General features: G+C 36.8%; 1 protein-coding gene and 1 long non-coding RNA gene across 5 annotated transcripts in view; one reads left to right on the plus strand and one right to left on the minus strand.

Annotated features, from left to right (window-relative positions):
- The window catches only part of LOC137474375 (uncharacterized), a 330950-nt gene that overhangs the window by 296433 nt on the left and 14418 nt on the right, over positions 1–20099 (plus strand). The window lies entirely within an intron of this gene.
- Positions 1–20099, minus strand: part of DNM1L (dynamin 1 like) — a 43197-nt gene that overhangs the window by 21739 nt on the left and 1359 nt on the right. For 2 of the 4 annotated variants that reach the window (XM_068190870.1, XM_068190868.1), the window contains exons 2-7: positions 10037–10184; positions 4947–4985; positions 3721–3767; positions 2567–2638; positions 2004–2090; positions 1226–1388 (exon numbers count right to left, since the gene is read on the minus strand). In XM_068190870.1, coding sequence (XP_068046971.1) covers positions 1226–1388; positions 2004–2090; positions 2567–2638; positions 3721–3767; positions 4947–4985; positions 10037–10184 — 556 coding nt within the window. The remainder of the gene's footprint in view (positions 1–1225; positions 1389–2003; positions 2091–2566; positions 2639–3720; positions 3768–4946; positions 4986–10036; positions 10185–20099) is intronic. The other 2 variants (XM_068190869.1, XM_068190871.1) reach the window with 1 other exon arrangement.

The raw sequence follows: 20099 nt of genomic DNA on the forward strand, positions 1-20099 counted from the left end.
CATAATTCAGCGAATGAAGAATTAGTGACCTAAATTCATTAAATAGGTGAATGTTGCCCATCTAAACCAGTAGGCTAACACACAAAGGATTTGTCTGGGACCTTAATATTTCCTGAGCTCTTTGTCTGAAAAAATGTACCAAGAACTTTTTATTTAAAATATAAGACACTTTTTGAGTCCAAAAAATAAATCAGCATCTCAGTAAAATTAGTAAGTTCTTGGGTCTTGAAACTTTCATGTGAGTGTAGCTACTTTAGTACTGTAGGTTCTCACTATATAGCATTACTCCTGCAGAACCTGCAACATGATCTGCCACTCTAGACCTTTAAGTTTCAGAATTTTGGGAAGTGATCCAAAAGACACTGTCAATCATTTTTACAGGAGTAAAATAAAAGGGATATCTTGAACCAGAACAGTTTAACTGAGCAGACTGCCAGAAGAGGTTTCCCTCAAGGTTATGTGGCAGACAAGCAAAGCAGACTTGCACTTGTGAAACAATCAAGAAATGTTACATTTTATGAAAAAGAAAAATTTGAGGTACCAACATTAAATTTTAGCTTAATTTCTGTATGCTTATTTTCCAAGTTCTTTCAAAACACACAGTGCCATTTGTTAGTCAATGGTACTGACAGCACTTTGCAAAAGCAAGAAGCAGACAGCCAGTAGCTTCAGATTTGTTTCAAAGTCCTTAGGTAAATATAAAATTATAATCTTCCTACTCCATTCAATCACCCAGTTCTCCCACTGAGAATTCAGGGCGCCAAAACTGATCTTATCCTTACCAAAAGTCACTAAACTAACAGCTAGACAGTCAATTACTAGCTGCAGGGTGGCATATTTTCTCTACCAAAGAAACAATGTCGGATAATAAAGCATGAAGTTACCCCAACAGACCACTGTGAACTACTAAAACTCTGAAAACCCCCAACATTCTTAACATCAATCTGCTGCTGTGGAACGAGAAGTGACTCCATGACTGTTAAAATAGCTACTTGGTCTGCTGGCAAGCCAGAAATCTATCAGTTACTGATTCATCCCAGCATTCTCTTGAGTTGCAGAGACTGCAGCAAGAAGTCTTTAAGCAAATACAAAACTTACATTTTCCAGGAAATGTGGTGACATTTACTTTTCTTACTATATTTTGCTCAAACAACTTCAGTTTGATTTTAGGATTGAGTTTTAAAAAGCAGTTGAATTACAGCATCCAGTTAGCCTTGGTGCTTACCGTCTGGATCCACCTCCCGAGCTATTTTCAGGGCTTCAGAAGTGGCCATGTCTGTGTTAGCAGCTGTGACTGCCAGGATAATGGAATTGGGATTGCTGATGAACTGAAGGATGAGCTCTCTTATTTGAAGTTCAATGTCTTTAGGCTGATCACCAACAGGAACCTCAAGAAAAAAACAAGATGGAACTGTTCAAAATTGTATCTTTATGCCTGCATGAGGCTTGGTCTCCAAGAACCACGTGCACAACTGGCAGAATGGGGTGTGGATGTGTGCATGGGCAGGGAAAGAAGTCATCTTGTCATCTTCATGTCTCAGAAAATTATTCCATATGTAACCTGAACAAGCAGGATCTGAACATTTCTGTTAGGATATCCTCACTTTATACAGCCTCTTACACAAAATACACATAGCCACTCCTGGAGAAGCAATGTGGAAGAGACTTTCCAAGTTGCCAAATACTCATCTATCTCATCTATCAGGTGCAGCTCTGAGACCTGGTGTGCTACCTCTTCTATGGAAAGGAACATGCAGCCCACAGACCTACCATCACTTATATGGAGAAAGAGGAAAAACATAAGCAAATCTATCTCTGACATCAGCAAAGTGCAGCACAAACCCAAATCTTACCCTAGAAGATAGTGACATGTCAAATTTACATAACACTACTTAAGCCCAAGAAAGCAGTTTATCTAGCAATGCAGAACAATGGCAGAGTGAACAGGCACATCTTGTTCAAAAATACACACTGAGTCAGAAGAGGAGCATTTTGCACCTTACCTTTGTCATTCCAGGTAAGTCCACAAGAGTCAGATTTACAACATTAGATGAAAAAATCTTAAGATGAATTGGTTCAGGACTGATCCCCTAGAAATACATTAATAAGAAGTAATAATTACTGCCCTGGATTATTTAAATTTATCATATAAAAATCCAAAGGCTGTAGTTTCATACTACAAAGAATTTCTTTCACCATATACCTTAAAACACACAGTAAGGAAAAAAAGCCAACCATCTGTCAACCAATTATTGTGTCTTTGTAAGCAGCCAGTTTTATAATTACACACAAAGCCAGGTATGTAGAAAAATGAAAGCAAGTTTAACTGAAAGTTTATTTTTTGCACTTTTATTACAGAATCTTGAAGTAAAGCAACAATTCTGTCTTTCAGCTGAATTGTTCTCATGAACACAGTGAAAACATCTCAAGATAGCAAGAAGTATTCCCATGTTCTTCATGAGAACAGTTAAGTGCTTTTCACTCCTAGCTCCTGAAACTCTTTAAGAAAGGTTTAAGCAGCAAGAAAATCAATAGCAAGACAACAGATGGACAGTACCGGATTTACCTTATTGTTTCCGGAAATCCTCTCTGTTTCATTTTCTATTTCCTGACGAATTTCATCAAAATCTGTATAGATCTGAAGGAAGAAAAAAAAAAGTTTAAAAATCAAAGACAGCATTCGCTTATTTAACTGCAAAATAATGTTCTCTTCTTCAAGGGATGGTGAAAAACTCTCTAAGTATACAGAATATAGAAAAAAATATATACAAGAATTACTAGTAACCCTTAAACTGATGCCAACAGGAATGATCAGTGCTAAAAATTACAGAAATTGGTATTTAATCTGTTGACTAATTCTGTGAGATGGCAGTTATTAAGATTTATAACCAATGTCAGACACAAGTTGTTAATTGGTGTCCACCTACAAAGAATTCCAAACAGTTAATTCCATTTTGAGTCTAGTTGTAATCCTTTGAAGTTAATAAGCAACATGTGGCCTAAACCACTCCTCATCTTGAAGAGGACAAAGGGCAGTTTCATTTTCAAATTTTCCCACTCTTGTAAAAACTGTTCTCCTGCCACCAACCAAAAAAGGTTAGCACAGAGCTATCTTTCCACTGATTCCCTCTATATTCCTCTCTAGCTTTCCTTCAATTTCTAGCACTACTTAGAAGGTGAGAAAAATCAGTTTAAAATAAATAAACACTTCTATCATTTATCTGCCAACAAAAATATGACTGTCTTCAAGCAAGAACTAAGCTTTGACTCTTCCTGAGGTGCTAAGTCAACTCAGTTTGTGCTCCTTCACGCTGATGCACATGGGGCTCTTCCTTCTTTCTCACAGCTTTCTAATAAACCTCTTAAGTAGCCAATTCTTCAATGGACTGCAATGACTTGTGCTTACACCTTGTCTTTGTGACATCCACTCTAATTTTGGCAGTGCACAAAACAGAATAATCAACAAAATAATCCAAAAAGGACTATGATAACTCAGCAGAATCAATGACCTGCACAACAGACATTTTATGTTTTCAAAAGCTTTCTACTCATAAAAAGCAAAACACAAATTCCTCAATATTCTGCCATACAGTACAGCAGGTATAATAATACCAATGAACATTGTCTTTTCAGGAAAGCCAAGAGAAGAGATACCAGAATTAAGTATGTATCTGTTAATATATTTATGACACAGCTACTTCATCAAGAGAGCAAACATACCTTATTTTTGGTATGAAGAAATTTACCCCATTCTGCAGCATCTACCTCTGAAAACAAAAATGGATACATGAGAAAAAAGTACATGTTTCACTAACATTTTTTCCAAGGCCTGGTCATTGAAAACTACAAGGTTTTTTTTTTTCAAGCAGCAAAAGAAAAACTTAGTTAGCTTTCTACAGTTAGATGTTAAATAGCTCAGTATAAATAGATTTATGTCTCTGTCTACTGAAACATTGCACCTTACTACTGTGTCTAATTTGTCTCACATGAGGTCCACCTTCCTATCTATGACTGAGCCAATCATCTATCCTGCAATCCTTCAGAAATGGTCTTGTTCACTAAATATCAGCTTGGAACAGAAAACAAAATAATTATTAGCAATAGCTTAAAAACCTGGGAAAGAAAAGGCAGGCATTTAGCATCTTTTTTTCTAATCCATGCAAGTGAGATCAAATTACAGCTGAAAGAAAAAGTTAGAAAAACCTGTAGAACTAAAAGCAAGCAAACAGAAAATACTTAAGAATTTTGCATAACGAAGAAGCCTTAGGAGAACATGTCTCTTCCCAAATCTGTCAAGGACCAAACATCTTCACTCTTGTCAGTCATCACTGAGGTCCAGAATTACTTGGGGATTATGCAAGAGCAGTCCCAGAAATAGCAAAGGAGGTTTTGTTCAATTTCTGCTTTGTAGCACAGGCAGCAGTTTGAGTCACACTGCAAGATACTCACATTTTCACTATTAGGTTTCCAAGTATTAGAGGCAAGTTCCATTTCCAATTTTTAGTTTGGGGTCATTTCCTCTGTGCTCCCTGACACAACAACCTGCTCTACAAGAACTGTCTACAAGAAATCTGGCCCTTTGGCAAACAATATGGTTTACCTACAATCAAGTAATCTTTCAAAACTTTTTTTTTTCACTAAAGTTGAAATTTAAGAAAGTTGATCAACAAAGATTTTTTTTAAGGATTTGGGAATTAAAAGTGCAGAAAGTTCTATGAAGCAGCAACAGCACAGAGAAAAGCAAAACTTATCTCATTCTAATGCAACAAGGTCAGAAAACTGAAAATCAATCAGATCACAAGACAGCAAAATAATCACCACAGTAGCTGAAGTGTAGAAGGAAATGTGAAATCAATCAACAATCATGTGGCATGAAATGTAGGTGATTAGTGTATATAAGCATGCACTTCAGGTGTAGGGAGAAAAAGCAAGTGGATAAAGGCAACCTTTAGCAAGGTGTCTTGAATTTTTCCATGTAGCAGGGTCTGCAGTTAAAGAGAAACAGCATTGAATGGCATTTAACATTTTTAATCATATTTAATATAGCATTTTATTCACTTTCAGTACCAGATTCTATTACAAAGAGCACAAATGCATGCAGACAGATGTGCATGCTATTCTAGTATTGATGAAAGTGTGTAACACATTAGCAATATGCACAGAAATAAGACCTTAACTAAACACATATTAATGATGCCTATTAATCAGATATTCTATACAATAAAGTTGACTTGATGATGACTATTGTTGCCATACAGCTAATTCCAACAGCTCAACGTATCTTCTTATCTGAGCACAGAAAACAGCTCCACAGAGCTGAACTTCTTAGGCAAAATATGTTTCTCATAATTTACTCACAGGAAGAACCAGAAAGAGTAAAGAAACATTTCTAATGTCATTGGAAGTAGTGTTACTGCATGGGAAGGAAATCTGATGCTGTGCATCAATATTTTTAAGACTCAATTAAAGAACAACATCACTTCTGAGACAGATTTAAGAAGAGACAACATATGCATTACCCTTCTCAACTTTTAATTTTTCAAAGTATTTATGGAAATTTCATTACAAAAAAACCCCAACTTCTTATTGAGGGGTTGATGAATTTAAAATTCTATTTTCCTGTGATGTCTGTACAACACCCTGGAAGTGCAAACAGCAAAACAAACTGGTGAAGACATTTTTGGTTTGTGCCTGTTTGGTACAAAATTCAGGTAGCACAACAATAATCAACTCATCTGTTTCAAAAGCTTAGTTCATCTGGAGAGTTGATGTCTTGCTCAGTCAAAGATGTGTATATCATCAATAGAAATATGATTTTGATGGACTGGATCTGTTAAGGAAAATTTTTAAAACCAAACTTTCATCCCTACTGTTCTACAGGCACAAGAGCTATGAAGAAAACATCATTAGGAAAAAGCTTTTGTTTGTATTGGTTGGTAAATAGGCAAAATGACATACCAGTAAATAGGCAAAATGACATACCAGTCTCCAAAATAAGTGCAAAATGAAAGGGTTCCTCCCTTCCAGGTTATTTAACAGATTTTATTTACTGTTTAGAGGAAATAAAGTAAAATGTACATAGAGAAAGAAACTACAGGATGTTCAGTATTGTATTGCTCATCTCCTCTTGAAAATTGAATCTAAGGGAGTAAAGAGAGGCCTAAAGCCAGGAAGAAAAACACACTATTACATTTGAAAGATATGGAACGAGTACTCTCTAGTTATGTCCCTCCTTGGGAGATTATTTCCTTCTCAGACACAGTTTTAGTCTCAAATGATTCTCCTTCTGGTGGCAAATTCTGGTGGGAATTTGCAGCCAGCTACTAGGCTTAGTTCTATGTAAAAATAATTTTTTTCACTATTATCTGTAAGCTTCTTAAAATAAATATTAAAAAGACACACCCGGGTCAGAGACACTTCATTTTAACTTGCTAACACCTATGGAAAAGTTTCCCAATATATCTAATTTAATGGAAACGAGTTTTTAGGAAAGGAGGAAGGATTTGCATTTCTCTAAATGTAACAATGCTCAAGGCAAGGAGAAAGTGTTTTAATTAGCCTATATTCAGCAACCTACTCTTCTGGTTTCCACAAATAATGTTTTTTTATCACTCATTTAACTGGTAAATCAGTCTTCCCCTCAGCTATGTTCCTTTCTGGAAGCTTTTCAGGCAATACCTTCAAAAGACTTAATCGCCTGATTACACTGAAGATTAAATGCTAGATAAAGGAAAAGACACTTTGGTCATGATGAAATCCAGTATTACACATTATAAAAAATTACTAAAACAACAGCTATTAAGAACACACAGATCCTGCTTTTCAAAAAAAAAAAAAAAACACAACAAAAAAAACCCAAAAAACCCCCCACCACATCTTGTGAATAAAGCAACAGTCTCTTATTTTTCTGGTTTTCCATATCCTGTAGTAAGACCTGCAAACCTTAATTAATACCCAGGAAAAGCACATATATTACTTGACTTTTCTCAGGACTACCCTCCACCAAATTGTACTTGTTATGTCCTACTCTGTAACACCCCTTTAAGAAACTCAATAGAATACAAAGATTACTGACTTCAGTTATTCATGCATCTCCTCTCCCTTTCTAAAGCAACAGAAATTTTACTCATTTCCAGTGGGAGGAGCTGCTGAGAGTCATAGAAGGCCACCACCATAGAGGATTTCCTGCAGCATGGCAATGAGAACTTCCCAAATACTAACTGTTGTACCATGTTTCCCATCCTTGACACCAACTAGACTGAAAGCATTTTTGAGGGAAAGCTCTTTCTCTCTACTGCTTCTACAAAGCCAAACCCAGTGAAGCACTGTTTGGGAGCTAGGGGTAAGAGATTCCTATCTGAAGTAGAGAGCAAAAGGCTGACAAAAGAGTGTTGATTTATCAAGCAATGGATCTGCATTAATTATTCCTGTGTTCTGTATCAATTCTGTCTGTTCAGAATTTGAACAATGTTCTGTTTCCTATTTTGGAACAAAGGAAAAAAAGGAACCTATAAGCATTTACTACTTGGCCACTCGTATGTTCTCTCTGATTTTCCATTTCTGGACTACCATTATAGGTCTTCACTGCAAGGCCAATTTAATAATTCACAAGACCAGGCCCAGTTCTCTGGTAAGTGCTGCTTCTCTTGCAATTTGATCAGAGAACACCACAGTGTGGTATCATCACATCAAACACACCATATGTGCTGAATCACTAGAGGCCAACAATAAACAGCAAAAGCATGATGAGAACATTTCCATCCCATCAAATTACACACATTCTCTGTAGAATATACAGATCATCCTGTTATAAAAATACAGAACTTCACATTTAATGGAAAATTTATCTTTGGTATTTTCTGACTCTCTTGATTTATTGCAGTGATCACAGTACAAAGGGTATCACTTGTCCCTCCCTAAGTGAATAGCACAGCAGTCAAAAGTGCTTTGTGTTGAAAACTGGGAAGCTTTCTGGATGCCAACACTCCAAAAGAGGTAAAATTAAAGCCTGTAAGAACCACAGAGTAGTAGTTATTTTGAAATGGCTATGCTAATATATAATACCAGTAGAGCCAAGACTGATACTCTTTTGTCCAATGTACAGCTTGTAAAGAAATCCCTCATCTGGATAAAATCCTTTTCTGCAAGACTATTTCCCTCTGGGAAATTCCAAATCCATATTCAACCCTACTTCAATATCCACCTCATTACAAATAAAATTATTCTAAAAATAGATCTCTAATAGCACTTATTACAATGTTACACAGCACAGCCAGGATAAGAGGTTGTCATCTTTTTTTTCTTTCTAAGGTACTTGATCCCATCTTCTCAGATGTACATAAATCTGGACATAAACTAGACCAGATCAGTGACAACACTATTCAACAATTCAAAATTCAACAATTTGCCTAAATTTTGGCGAGAAGAGACATTTCAAACTCAATTGGTAAATCATAATTTCTGTTCCTATCAAATCTCTTATTACCAAACAAGCCCACATCTCTCTTAGAAGAACAAGATGAGATTATAACATTTACATCTTACGTATTGTTTTCCCAAAAAAAATCTAAGCAGACACCATAAATAATAATTTAGCCTAACATCCCTATGAATTTTAAATTTAAAATCCAAATCCCCAAATCAAATGTAACCTAAAACAAAAAGGCTCTGCCTTGACTCAGAATACTCTAATTACAAAACCTCCTTTTACACCTGTAAAGTTGCAAAAAACAGCAAAATAATATTTTACCCTACAACTCAGAATCCATTCTGAGAAGTTCAAAAATACAAACTACACACTGCACAATACAATCAATGTAAGACTGCATTTAAAGACATCAAATATGCCATTTCTAAAAGTTGCATAGAGATTGAATTCTCCATCCTTTAAGGTTTTGAGACCCAAGCAGATAAAGACCAAAGAAACCTGGGCTTGACTTTAGAGTTGGCCCTATTTTGAGCAGATTGGACTAGAGGTCTTCTGAAATCATTTCCAGCCTGAATTGTCCCTACAATTTCTCCCATGGTTTGCATGTTAATTGTTATGAACCTTAACTGTGTTCTCTGCTTGTGACAGTAATTAAGATTGGAACTTAAACCTTTCAAACAGCACAATACAAGTTACTGTCCTTCAGAAATCAAAGGCCATAAATATTACAGGAAAATAAATACCATAAAGAACGTCTGATACCTTGACTTACTATTGGTAGAAACAAATTAAGAAAAATATGAACACAATGAGAATTAATATTTATAGTCCCAAGTTTATCATGCCAACAAAAGCCTGTGCAGTTGTTAGTGTGTATATAAAAAACCCTAAGATTTATCTTACAATTAGAAGGTGGATATGCTCCTGCTGCTCCTAATCAGGAGCATTAATTGGTATAAAATGAGCATTGAAACTCCCAAGGGACAACTGAGATCACTTTCTTGATCTGCTGAAGGATAAAATAGAAGCAGTACAGAAGACAAGCTTCAAAGTAAAAACTACAGAACATTTAAAGTGCCCTGCTTGGTGCACTTGGGAGTCTCTCAGTGCAGCCCAGCAGGGTGGCATCTATAAGCTACAGAACTCATCAGTTCAATTCTGATTGCATCTACTACAAGTTTGTTTTCATTTCTCCAGAACTTACTTATTTCCTACCCTCCTGCTAAAAACTCTCATACTCATCACCCTCTCAATAAAATACCTTATATAAACAGCAAAAGGGGAGGGGATGAAAAACACACATAAGAAAATCATGTTCTCTACACTTCAGACAATTATCTTTACAACTGAAATGCCTGTTTTTCTCAAAAGAAATTCCCAAGAACAGGAGAGCTTAAAACATTAAAGGTATTTTGAATATCCAGAAGATTTTGACTTTATGACATTTGCTAAATGGAAAAAACACATGTGACAACAGCTGTGTTTCCTTCCAAGCAAATTTTCAAAAGCATTTACGAGAGTTTTAAGATTACAGCAACTGATTTTTCATTTAAAAGGACAGGAAAGACTTGAATAAAAAGGCAAAACACATTCTTGGATCACACTTACCATTTTCATCTCCAGCTCCTTTCCGACCATCCTCTGGGGAAACGTGCACCAGCTGCAGAATAAGGGGTCTCCGGGTGACAACCCCAGTACCTCGCGGGAGCAGATCCCTCCCCACAAGACTTTCCAACACAGAACTTTTTCCACTGCTCTGAAAAGTGGAACACAGCTACATTACTTTCTGAAACATAAAAATGCTCTGGTATTTTAGTTCGCTTTCATCTGGCCTGCAAAGAGCACTGCAAAGAGTGCCTGAAGGAGCAAATGACAGACTCCCTGCAGACACAGCAGTGCCACTGCACAGGCACTGAGGGACACAGGTCTGCTACAAGCCAGGAACTGCCTAAACCTGCTTGGGATACTCAGAACAGATTTCTATCTACATGGTTTGTCCCATGGTTTTTCTCTCTTAAGGTCAAACTAAACTCATAATAGGTTTCAGAAAAATTAATCTCCTATTTAACATTTTCTACCACAAATATCAAACTCTCCAGAAACATTTCTGGAAAAAATGCTTTTCTTTATAATGCTCAGAAAGAAAGTTGATGTCTTGTACTATTTTCTAACATCTTGAAGTAAAACTGCTTTGTAAACTGAGGAATTTAACCCTTGGTTAGTATTTGTTAGAATTAACAAGGGCTGCCCGTATTGATACCAGCAGCAGCCATTACATAAACATATATTAACAATGTATACTGGGGGGGGGGGGGGTACATAGGCTGCTACAATGTTACATTCCTTTCAGTTTGAGGTTTGGATAGGTGGGGGAGTTTTGTGCTTTTTTGTTTGGTTGGTTTTTGGGGTTTGGTTTTTGGTTTTTTTTTTTTGGTATAATGCATTGCATCAGCTTGGTAAGTACAAACATTGTTTTACACCCTAAACATATTAACAAACATTGTTTCATGGCATCCCACGCTAGCTCTCTCACTCTCTCTGTATATATTTAAGTATTTACATAACAAGAAACTGTAAAAAAGTTGTGAAATACTTAAAGGCTGTGAAATTACAAATATTCTTTGAGAGACTACATTTTAAATGTCCTCCTGCAGACCTTTGTGTAAGATTCACAACTGGTCTAACAAGCAACTGAGAAAACCTGGGTTTTAAAAGTGATTCCAGACATATATCATGTTAAAACGAACAATAAAAAATAGACCCCGCTATGTCAACATAGCACTCAATCTGATTGAGAAGATTTTGTCTTTTTAATAACACTGTATTAAACTCCTCCAATTTTCTGCAGCTCTAAGTCTATGGAGTGACACCATGAGAAAACCTGTTCTGACAGTCATTGCCACCATCTAGGAAATATTTCTGTATTAATGCAACTACCAAACAATTCTCTTGTTAAAAAACAAACAAACAAGAAAACCAAACCAAAATAAGGAAACCAACAGATGCTTCTGACAGCTGGAATGTGCATTATGTAACTGCTACAGAACCTCCACTCAGCCTACCAGTTCTGAAGTAATATATTTGAGACTGCAAGCAAATGATGAGTATATAATCTAGCATAACATGATACTAAAGAAGTGATGAATATCCTTAAATCTCACAAATTTAGTGACACTAGGTGACTTTTTTAAAACTGAAAAATAGATCAGTGGTCAAGCAACACGTTACTATCAGACAGGACATTTCTACTAGTGCAGTAAAACAAGACACATATTATATGAGAGCTTCAAAACCTATTGAAATAGGGCTTGTATGCAAAATGACAAAATAAATATAAAATACAAGGCCAAACCCCTAGAAAGTTTGAACAGCAACAAATGAAAGCCTTCTTTTATTTTACCACTTTATTGTATATGCTTTATGGCACAGAAAAAAATGTTTTCTCAAAAATATCATTTGTCTCAATAGGCAATTAATGCAACAATGCAGATTATGTATATTATTCCAAGTAAATCTAAATCACATTTGACAGCAGTGAGATCAACCGTTTAGAAAGACTTGGAAAAAGAGCAGGGTCAAGCATAAATACAGACTAATTAAGGTTTGTTTTTTCTTCAAAAGACTGCCCTAGAAAGTAATTAGTAATTTTCTTCAACTGTCCTTCTCCAAATCAACTTTGGGCACCTTTCCTGCAAGCAACTTGTAACAGACCATTGGGCACCGAACTCTTACCAAATTACTTAAGAACAACCTGACCACAGCATGAACTAGGTCTGCAAATCTCCCTGAGAGAGCTCCTGTTCTGGCTCACTTCTGAAGAACTACTGATATTATGGTCTGTGAAAAAACAAACTTCATAGAGACAAATAACAAACCACGTCTCCACAAACTTACTTAAAAAAAGTGAAAAGCCTAACCAAAAAATGAGAGATGATACAGGTTCATCTTCTGCATTGGAAAAAACCAAAAAACAAAGACCAGTGCTTCATTTATTAAAAGTATTTCAAACATCAAGAGGCATCTGTATGTGGCACTTGGGGACATGACTTAGGGGTGATTATGCTGGCTTGATGGTTGGACTAGATGATCTTGAAGGTCTCTTCCAGTCTTGGTGATTCTGTGGTCTCTTGAGCAAGATCTTCTTAGGCATGGGAAAAATGAATACTCAGTCTCACAAGGCTGGAGATCAGACTTAGATGAAGTGGCTTCTCATGAACATATAATCCAAGCACATAAGGGATAGTAACAAATTGCAAGAATCCTTATCAACAACCTCAACCACGAAAGGAAACCAAAATCCATGGGACAAGCTGCTGCACACTGCTGCTCTTTAGTCTTTCCAAAGGAGGTGTAATGCAGGAACTAAAATGGGCACACCAAGCTACATATAGAAGCAAATCACTGTGTCTTACACCACTCCCAGTTACCTCTGGATGGGGAAGGAACAATCTGGATCCTTTGCAAACACACTAAATGAAACATTACAGTACTCCATGCATCAGGAAATTCTTTCAAATTGCATTACACTCCCAACTAAAGCAATCTGTTGCTGGAATACAATTATCTAATGACGCACTTCTTAATCTGGGCTCCTCAGCATCCATTACCAAGAACTGTCTGGGAACACAGTGCAGAAAGCAGTAAACACAAAGCTGATCTTGTTCTGCCAGTGAGGGGGAAGCAAGGGATATGAGTCTGCTAAGAATACAAAGTCAGTTCAGCCAGTCCTTCATACAATAGATGTAGATAGACACTAATATTGATAAGCAAAGGAATTTTTAGGAACGAGTCTGCAGAAGTATCACACTTGTTTTGTCACCTCATTAAAATGCTCGTCGCAATTTTAGGCATGAACTGAAATCCATAAATTCATTTCATGATGGGTCAAAAAAAGCATTAATAAACTCTAACTTTTCGTAGGCCATCAGGCAGATTTTCCCTCTGGACCCCAATATCTGATCCTAATTTGAAATATCTACTAGCTGTGGTATCTAGAGGAACTTAATTAAGGTTGCTCAGAAAAAAAACAGGGGCAGCAAATACAGGAACATCTTGTGTCACTCCTTTAACCTTTATGTCAAACTACCATGGCTAAGTGTATCACACTCTGCTCTGTCAACCACCATTAATTTCACAGAGAAACACCTGTGTCTGGTGCATGGTAAAACCATTTTCCCCTGAAGTACTAAGATAAAAAGAGATGATGCATACATGACTTCAGTATTTTACAATGTATGTACCGTCAGAGTGTGTTGAAACCTTATCAGCATTCTCATTGCCTCTCTACCTGTATGTTCATTTTTGGTTTAGATTAATCTGAAAATGATGTTGACAATCAATGGGCAATCACTGGGAAACAACTGTGCATTTATCCTCCCAATTAAAAAGCTGCAAGCTGTAAGAATTGTGATCCACTCCAAATAACCAGCACCTGTACCTTTATTAGTCCTCATGAGGTTGCTTTGCTTCTCTGTCCTTCATTTCTTCTTTACTTGTCCCTGCATGTTTCAACTGTGTGTACTTAAGTATCAAAAGACATTTGCTCCCACCCATTACACTAATTCTTACAAGAAAATGTGGGTTACAATCTGCTGCATTACAAACCACAGTTTTAGGAATTCTGAAACAGCACACAGCAAGTGCATGATTTTATAATTGTCCAGCTTCGTTAATAGCCAGAGATGTTACTTCCAAAAACACTTCAGGGTTTTTGACAAGCCAGATAGAAGAGACTCCATCTTGAAAATGCTGAAGTAACACTGTGAACAACCATTCAAATTCACTTCATCTCATTTACTTCACTGGCTTTCTTATTCTATTTCCAAATCCTCGTTAGCATTACTGTTTTAGGAGTCTTGATCCCTACACCAAACAGAATGCAAAGATGTTTTCTCCATATGAAAAAAAGAACCCTGACCCAATCCCCTTGCACCACTGAGTTTTTCTCCACTTTTAACCCCACCTATAGGGACAAAGGCCTAGAAGTCCCTGATGGAGGAGACAAGGGCAAAGAAAAGATCCAGTGCCTCAGCCTTGTCCATATTCACTGTCCCTGGATCACCTGTCACAGACAGCAGCAAGCCTTTATGTCCCTATTTCTCTTTTTCCTTAACTCCTGATCCAGTGCTGGAAGTTCCTGCTGCCTTTGATGCCCTTACCACTAACAGTGGCTTCCTTGACACATTTTCTGCCTATGCAGCAGGATTTTTATATCCCTGAGTGAGCTTGTCCTTGTTTCTACCTCCTGCATGAGTCTGCTGTGCTGAGGCTGAGTTCCCTCAATACTGCTCTTAGACCCACACTCATTTTCCCAAGCAACTGGATGGACTATTGCTTTGTGCTCCATGAGGCTGTCCTTAAAGGAATGCCAGGTCCCTCGTGATTCACTGTCCTTTAGCTCACAGGGACTCACAAATAAGCTCAGTAAATAAGCAAAGTCTGCTCTTACTATTACGAAGTTCATGAAGCAAGAAGGCAAATTAACACAAGGCTCACCTGGAGTCTCACTGATGCACAAGAACCATCAAATTTCTTACAGTCACATGTTTGGATTGTTGACTGTTGTATATTTCAAGTATTATTAAAATGATAATGGACTTGAATTAGCTGCAACAAACTTCAAGTCATCTTACAAGAACCTCCTGCCTTCCTCTGTCTATCTTTAGACTTCATCATGTCTTTGTGGAGCCAATGCACAATATTTCATCTGTGGGAAAAAAGCCTTGTTAAGGAAACATGTCCAATAAACTACTGGGAAACTTCCAAACCAAAAATTAGTTTAAAGGAGTGTAAAATTTATCTCATTGCTTTTGAACAGGGCAAACTGATACTTTTTTTACTATTTCATCCAGTAGAGAAAAAATGCAAAGAACTCCTGCAACACAACACGGACTTTTACAGGACAGCACAAAAAAATAGAGGCAGTGATAGCAGAATTCCCTACGACTTTTGGAGTGGCACAATACAAACATTCAAGAATGACAGTAAGGAATTGTGAAGTAAGAGATGCTTCTCAATGAGACATACTAATTCCTGAAGAGTTCTATTAAGGAAAGCAATGCATCTGGCTTTGACATCTGAGATGAAATGGTGGCAATTCTGCAGTTTCTGTCATACAAGAAGTACAGAAGTCCTGCTGGTAAATCCTGTTCTTGGCAATCTGTACATACAGAATTTCCTAAATTTTCATTCTATCATTGGGAAATAAAAGCTAATGCACTTATGCTGGGATCTCATCCACAGGAATATTACCCAAGTTGGTACTTTAAAAAGTTATTTGCAGTAGCCATCTTAGAAGAGTTCAGCCCACTATAACTAAAGAATAGCAGTATTTCTTCTTCTTTCCTTATTTTGCAAACACAAATTATTCTAGAATAAAAGGTGAGTACACATGCAGTTTCAGAGCAGTTCCACAAAGGAACTGCTTTGGTTGGAACAGATATTATAACAAAATTTTCATATTCAAACTAGGAATGCCCCAAGCTAGGCTGGCTCTAAAGAGCTAACAAATTTAAAAAATTATTTACTAATCAAAAAATAATGTTAAAGTTATAAGCAGGCCAAAGGAATTATTTTAACACATTGTTTGAAACAAAATAACACTTCTAAAAGATGCAGAAGAGACAACAGGCTGATCCCAACTTAAGAAAGCAGTAAAACCAGCATAATGCACTGCTCATTGTTGCAAAATACATGCAAGATCTTGTCCAGACTACAAGACTGTTGTTCCTGCAGGGCATTACCCATTTACTTGAATTGAGAGCTCTCCTGAATAAATCAGGGAGAGACTCAAAGTCACAGGAACTACCTCCACATAATACAGCTTATGTACAAGCAATAAGGAATGCCAGAACTGATACAGCTCAGTCAAAATTCTTCAGAAATCCTGCATTTACACCATATCTAACTGCAGACAAGTGCCAAACAACAGCAAATACAGCAATGATTAGCTGATGTTTTCTTCCTCAGTACATCAATTCCCAAAGCCCTCCGAGAATTCACTTAAGAAAAAACCGCCTCATTTCTACTCTGTAAGTAGAAACAACTTACAGACTCTCAGTTACATCATGGAACCGTGGGATTTGAAGATTCACATTTGCAAGCCAGATATCCTGACCTCACATAGGACTGTGTATACTGCTATATTCATGACTTGCAGTAAAGTAAATCAAAACCAACTTGCATATTCAAATTTCAAAAGTTCTAAACAACAGTATTATTAAAACAAACCCAAACCCTAAATCTCTAAGTTAGTCAACCTTCTGGCTACTACACAAACAAATCTTTTCCTAGAACTACACAGGCATTTTCTCTCTAGATTGTGAAAAACAAATGCTTGCGCTGTATGTTCTAATACTCTTCCTCTCCATCTTCCTGAAAATATCTTTTCTTTGCACTGTGCCCACTGGACAACATACAAGATTCACCTGGTCTAATTAAAATACCAGTTTTCCAAGAAAAACAACTGCCAATTACAAGATGAACAGAACAGGGCCCTTGTAGTAAAGCACCAAAACAAAACAAAACACACAAACAAAATAAGAGAAGCATAAGACTTCTTTATCCACATCATTCTAAAACTGTGAATTCTGTGCAGACTCTTTGCTCTTCTAAAATAATCAGGCATTTGCAAACAATAAAATTAATATCTTCTAAATGGTGTTTAATAATGTTTTCATGTTAAGAACCATAAAATGCAGGATCAAGTTATTATATTATTCATATGAGGTCTGCAGATAGAAACAGTGAAAATGCCATCCTTTCAATCACAGAAATCTTCAGGACCCAAAAAGTTCAGCTGTTCAGAAACACAGGGAGCCCATCAGAGCAAAGAAACAGCACAACACTAAATGCTGTTTGCCCTATATCATGTCAGCACCTACATGTATATTATGTCTGGTAAATGTAAACAGCTAATTAATGTCAGCCTCACTTTGCTGCTTGTCTGAAACAAACAGAACAGTTGGGGCATGACTTGACAGGAGCAAAGGATGGCAAAAAAAGTAAAACAGTTACACCCAAAACCAGAGACTGTAAATGTCAGATATGAAAACAAAGGAAAAAAAAAAAAGCCAAATGAAATTAGGAAGTTTGCAAAACATTTGGGAGAAAAAACAAACTCCCCAGCCAGCATGGAAGCAATGCTCTGGTTACATCCTCTATTCACATGTAGATACAAATGGGTTTTTGCATCTGCTTGAATTGCCACAAAGATCTATGGACAAAACAACAACAAAAAAGTCAAAACAAAAACAAAACCCCACAAAAATCAAACCAACAACTCAGCAAGAAAGGAGGGAGGAAGACATGGCTGTGCTTGGCATGGGGTTTTCCTTGTTGCTTGGCACAAACTGGAGTTTCCTTCACCTCAAACTGGCTTTTTGCCAACACAATGTAGGCTACACCGAATGAGCTAAGCGGCTTGAATTTCTGTTCCCCTGCCAGGAAAAGTCACAGAAGCTCTGCAGAGCACCTGAAGTTCCAGACCAAGGTGCCAGTCTCTCTCAGGATGCTTTGATAGCATCTGCTGCATTCATTTCCTTATCCCACTAGCCAGGACTGTACATTACCTTCCCATTGCTGTCAACTTCTTAACAGCCAAATCAGCATTCTTCCAATTATTTATCTTACCAGAACATAAATTTATATATATCCACGTGCTCAGGCTGTGACCTCAGATCAAGAAACCTTCCACCTTGCAATAAAAAGCGATTTAGCATTAGCATCAAACATACTTACACAAAACAGGGAAAAAAAAAAGGAATAAATGTAACTAACACTCATCTGTGAGCCAATCCCAGGGCAACATCCAGCAGAACCACACCTCCCCATTTAAAGTCTCAAAATGGCATTGGCAGAAGACAGAGCAAAAGAACTCCATAAATGTACACATGAAAGGCCACTCTAAAATCTGACTTGTCAATTCCATCAGTTGCTACATCAATTTCACTACAATGTCTCTAGTTCAATTAACACTACAAGTGCAAATAAAGGCCACAAGGTGATTTTATAATGTCAGTATAAGAAGAATTTTGCTACAAAGCTGCCACCAAAGTTTGTGTAAAACTAGGCTGATGACTACTAAAAATCCCAAACACATTCAAAGAATTAATGGCACAAAGAATAAATAAAGACAATTCATTTTCACCTACTTCTAGACAGATATTTTGTTGTCTGGCTGGTTTTCTTAAATTTATTCTAAATCTTATGACCACTTTGTGTAGTGTAGGCATTTAATTTTTGTGATACCACCTATCCACACAAAAGGCCATTGTTAACCAAATTACTTTTCTTCCCCTTGTCTCCTTTACTGTAGTTTTAAAGTGTTTAGTTGAGGCACTTCAATACCACCCTGTTACCCCTTATAGAGCACAAAGCATTTGTATAAACCAGAATACTGAGTATTACAACATTTCTGAACTGATATTTTTATATCATATTCCTAACCTGGACACTTTTTTTTTTTTTGCACTTTAGTCACACAGTTCTAAAAATGGAACTGGAATACTGATTTGGGGAAAAAAATAGAACACCTATCTGGAAATGGCAGAAGAACCCTGAAACAGTGAAGAAAAATTGGCAGTCTGAAGGTATCCTCTGAGTTCAGCACAGTCCCCAGTTTTCTTAAATGACTCTCTACTAGGATACAGAAATAACTTACACAAAATTTATGGGGAGAATGAGAAGGAATTCTCATATGACTGAGTGGCAGGAAAACCACTACAAGTGCAAGAGGCCATCTACATGTGCAATATTTACTGAGAAACAATTTGCAATTAGCACCAAAATGTATCTAGAAAGAAGAAAAATTCAAGCATTGCAACTGCTCAGGGCACAAGGGAGGTAGGAAACAAATCCCATACAACAGAGGTGGGGGAAAGGGAACATGGCAAACAGAAAATATTCACAGCTGAGTTAAGGCTTAAAAACAGCTTCTACACAGTCTAGAAAAGAAAGAATTAATGCACAGAATGAGAAGCAGAGAAAGACATAAGCACACAAAAAACCAAAAGGGTAGGGAAGAGAGAGAAAAATAAACTACTTCAAAAAGCATTTTTCCTCTCCTTGCTGAATATGTAAAAAGGTCATTTAAAAAAAGCAAGTGGCAAATTGGAAGCAAAAAAGCATAACTCAATTAACAGAGGATTACAGAAACCTTAACTGGCAGCACTTGCTTCCTACAAGAAAAATGGAGGTGAAAAATTCAAGACTGTTTATTGTGAATATTATTCAAAGACAGCATATGCCAGTGGGCTACAGATACATCAACTGTGTGAACAAACTTAAAGGCCACACAGCACTTCACAAAGAAACATGACTATCTAAATGGCACATGTTAAATAAAAGGAAGAAAGCTACCAGCAGCAAAACTATCAGCTCTAAGGCCATATCTGACACATCTCTAGAAATCTGGTCTTCAACAAATTAACTCCAAATAAATAGATTAATAATATTTTATTTAAAATAAAACTAATTGCATTAAATAAGCATCTACAGAATTACTATGTCAGTAAAGACATTTTTTTCTTCCAACAACCCTGACAAAAACAAAAAAACCCCAAGATACAGCTTGCTAGATATTTTGCTATATATTTTTCTGGAGTTCATAGGGGACTTTGTTTTGGCATGATAGGAAATTTCATGCTAATTCATGGGGGTTCATAAATATCAT

Source organism: Anomalospiza imberbis, chromosome 5 (assembly GCF_031753505.1).
Source record: "Anomalospiza imberbis isolate Cuckoo-Finch-1a 21T00152 chromosome 5, ASM3175350v1, whole genome shotgun sequence".
In the NCBI taxonomy this organism is placed as follows: domain Eukaryota; kingdom Metazoa; phylum Chordata; class Aves; order Passeriformes; family Viduidae; genus Anomalospiza; species Anomalospiza imberbis.